At 52.2% G+C, this 3,430-nt stretch overlaps 1 protein-coding gene across 1 annotated transcript; it reads right to left on the minus strand.

Annotated features, from left to right (window-relative positions):
- Positions 1-1,490: 1,490 nt before the first annotated feature.
- Positions 1,491-2,971, minus strand: LOC125533778. Its single transcript, XM_048697133.1, has 4 exons — positions 2,756-2,971; positions 2,512-2,601; positions 2,185-2,414; positions 1,491-2,072 (listed from the first exon to the last, which is right to left on the minus strand). The coding sequence occupies exons 1-3, from the start codon at positions 2,928-2,930 to the stop codon at positions 2,197-2,199; spliced, it is 483 nt and encodes a 160-aa protein (XP_048553090.1). The 5' UTR covers positions 2,931-2,971; the 3' UTR covers positions 1,491-2,072; positions 2,185-2,196.
- Positions 2,972-3,430: the final 459 nt, after the last annotated feature.

Genomic DNA, 3,430 nt, shown 5'->3' on the forward strand with positions numbered 1-3,430 from the left:
CTGGACATCATCATTCCACCATCAGGTATCCTTATCTTCGCTTCTCCTTCCCTTGAACACTCCAAGCTCCTCCGAGGCCACCTTACGAATGCAAGTCGTCATCTTCGTCCACACATTGTTCGCATCTCCTCCTTCCTCCCAAGGGCCCTCCTTAATGACCCTCTCCTTGAACGCTAGAGCTACCTCCCCCTTGAGGTTCCACCACTTCGTTCTAGCGACTTTGGCACGCTTATCCCGCTGGACACGAATCCGAAAGCGGAAGTCAGCAACCACCAGCTTATGCTGGGGTACAACACTCTCTCCAGGTATCACCTTACAGTCTAGGCATGCACGCCTATCTTCTCTTCTCGAGAGGATGAAATCAATCTGGCTAGAGTGTTGGACACTACTAAAAGTCACCAGATGTGATTCTCTCTTTCTAAAGAGGGTGTTAGCTACAATCATGTTGTAGGCTAGAGCAAAGCTTAAGACATATTCTCCTTCTTGATTCCTGATGCCATAGCCAAAGCCCCCGTGCGCCCCTTCAAAACCTGTGTTAGATGTACCCACGTGGCCATTGAGGTCTCCTCCTATGAAGAGCTTCTCACCAATCGGTACACTCCTAACCATGTCTTCCAGGCCTTCCCAGAACTCCCTCTTGGTGTTCTCATTGTGGCCTACTTGCGGGGCATACGCGCTGATAACATTGAGAACCAAGTCCTCAACTACCAGCTTGACCAGGATAATCCGGTCCCCACGTCTCTTGATGTCTACCACTCCATACTTGAGGCTCTTGTTGATCAAGATGCCTACGCCATTTCTGTTTGCAGCCGTCCCTGTGTACCACAGCTTGAAGCCGGTATCTCCACCTCCTTCGCCTTCTGTCCTCTCCATTTGATTTCTTGGACGCAAAGGATATCAACACCTCTCCTCACCGCTGCATCAACTAGCTCCCGAAGCTTTCCTGTCAAAGACCCTATGTTCCAGCTACCTAAGCGAATCCTCCTAGGCTCGGCTAGCTTCCTTACCCTTCGCACTCGTCGAGTCAAATGCGAAGACCCTTGCCCATTTTCCACTACATCCGGGCGCCGATGTAGCGCGCCACTAAGGATGCGACGACCCGATTCTCGCTCACTTGCCACCGTATCCGGATCAAGATACAGCGCGCCACCTTGGGGGTGACGGCCCGGCCCTTGCCCATTTTCCACCACACCCGGGTTCCGATGTAGCGCGTCGCTGAGAGGGTTACGCCCCAACGAAAATCTTTTGGGTTTCATCTCCATAAGAGTGGCTGAGTTTTTACGTTGGCTCGCCAAGCCTATCACAACCCTCCTCCTTTATCCGGGCTTGGGACCGGCTATGTTGAGACAACATAGGCAGAGTTATGAATGTTTAGTGTAAAATAGTTATTTTAATTCTCTGTAGTTAAAAAAAGGTTTTGTCGAAGCAACAAAACAAAACTATACAAAGAGATCTTATTGATGATCGTGGCTGCAAAGGCAGGGTGCTGAGCTCTGACGGGTGTCGCAACAAAACAAAACTATATAAAGAGATCTTATTAATAATCGTGGCCACAAAGCCAAGGTGCTGAGTGGTGCGTGTCAGGCTAGCTTTGCTAACTGGACACCAACACTGAGATGGTTGCATTAGCAAAGGCAAGAAATTGACCATCGAAGGGTGGTAGGGGTGGCGATGCTTGGATGGTTGCGCCATTGAGCGTAAAACATTCGCGAGACTGGTTGAACCCGAATAGAAAGGTTGTCTCTTTGGGATACATGCTTCGCCGCGTTGAAGCTGAGATCTGTTGTGCATTACCTTAATCGAGCTTTATTTGCGCAGCGACTGCAGCAAAGCAAACTTTGCACGGGGTCTTGAGGGGATCGGCCAGTCATTCCTCATAGCAAGCGTGGCACAGGCAGATATGCTCACTAGGTAGGGTCACGACGGTTGCTGGGTTCGTCTTGCACTCATGCATTTCTTCAAGCGGCTGGCGTCGTTTGGCGGGAGCACGGGCGGCTTGTTGGGCCTCCATTCGCTTGAGATGGCGGCGCGGAGTAAAAATTCTTTGTCATCCATCACCTCCGAGAGATGATCTTGAGCACAAGAGCAAATACATAATTAGGACCCAGGCAAGTAATCAGGACCCAAGCACACAAAAAAGTGCAATCTTTTTTTCATTGATGGAAGGAATTCTAAGTTTCTAACCTTGCGCCTCGGTCATGGGTCCAAAGAATATTGTTGCCCCGGCCGGCGCCGTGGTACCTCCGGGCGGCCGGCGTGGTGGCGGTCGGACGCCTGCTGCTGCAGAAAACGGCTCGTGAGAAAGGAAGGCGTAGGCAGGAAAGAGCGTGGGGGGCTGGGGGCGAGTCCAGTCGATGTTCCCGCGCCTTCAACGGTGGCGGCATGCGACAGATCTGCGGCGCGGTGTTTCTTGGCTGCAAAGGATAAAGAGAAAAAAAGTGGCTTTCAGACTTGCCCGCCGCCGGCGGCCATGGATTCGAAGAGCAGAGGTCTTTTAATATTGAAACTTACTGGATCCCGAAGCATCTGATCCGGATGGATCGTCCACGTTCTTCTTTTTCCCACGGACAAGCGTCTCCTGCTCCTCATCCCCAGACCCGACTGCAAAGAAAGAAAGAAAGAAAGAAAGAAAGAAAGAAAGATGGTGCCTTTTACACATGCCCGACTCCATGGACCCGAGAGAAAACACATCGACCACGGTGACGCCGCCTGCGCATGCAGAACGAATCAAGGATGTTTGGGTTGTCGAACTCACCCTGAGGAACCGTGGCGTCCGGATCCTGGTCGGTGGCCAACGGAAGCTTGAGGTGGTCACGGCCGGTGTCACCCCCGGCCGGCGCCGGCGACTTTGGTGCGTCTTGGCCCGCCATGGTCTCCGTGGGCGGCGGCGACGTTGGTGCGTCAAGAACCTTCCCCTCCTGGCCCGCCATGGTCTGCGTGCCGCTGGGGCTTTTGGATGGGTTAGGGAGCGTCTGGGTTTGGTTGTTTGAGAAGAAGAGGAAGGAAGGACCCACGCCTACTTGTACCGCAGAGAGAGAGAGAGAGGGCAGGCAGGGATAGCCGGGCAGGGGACGCCGCCGCGGTCAAAGATTTTCCTGGTCGTACTGCTCGCTTTTCTCTCTCCGTAGTGTGAGGCCGAGAAACAGAGCAGGAGGTGGTTTGCTTTTAAGTTTTACTAGTGTAATTCTTTCATGTGCTCTCTCCATTTGCTCTCTTTTGTCTGCGATGCGAGGAAACACGACGGAGACCTCCCGTTAGAAATGAAGATTAATAATACTTGCATGCATTGCACGCGCGTGCATGAAGAGATCGCTAATTGGATGTCCGCCTGTCCCCGCCTGCAAGTTTATCTCCTCTGCTTTGGGTTTGCTTTTTAAAGATGGGTGCTACGTTTTTTTGAACCACCAACAGGTGCCTAATTTCATTTCAG

The sequence above is a fragment of the Triticum urartu genome, chromosome 2, assembly GCF_003073215.2.
Source record: "Triticum urartu cultivar G1812 chromosome 2, Tu2.1, whole genome shotgun sequence".
NCBI lineage: Eukaryota > Viridiplantae > Streptophyta > Magnoliopsida > Poales > Poaceae > Triticum > Triticum urartu.

Excerpts from the sequence above, each read along its gene's own strand:
- LOC125533778 (XM_048697133.1), bottom strand. The coding sequence starts at position 2,930 with ATGGCGGGCCAGGAGGGGAAGGTTCTTGACGCACCAACGTCGCCGCCG. Across the intron at positions 2,602-2,755 it reads GGACGCCACGGTTCCTCAGG|TCGGGTCTGGGGATGAGGAG; the intron begins GTGAGTTCGACA and ends CTTTCTTTGCAG. Across the intron at positions 2,415-2,511 it reads ATCAGATGCTTCGGGATCCA|CCAAGAAACACCGCGCCGCA; the intron begins GTAAGTTTCAAT and ends TATCCTTTGCAG.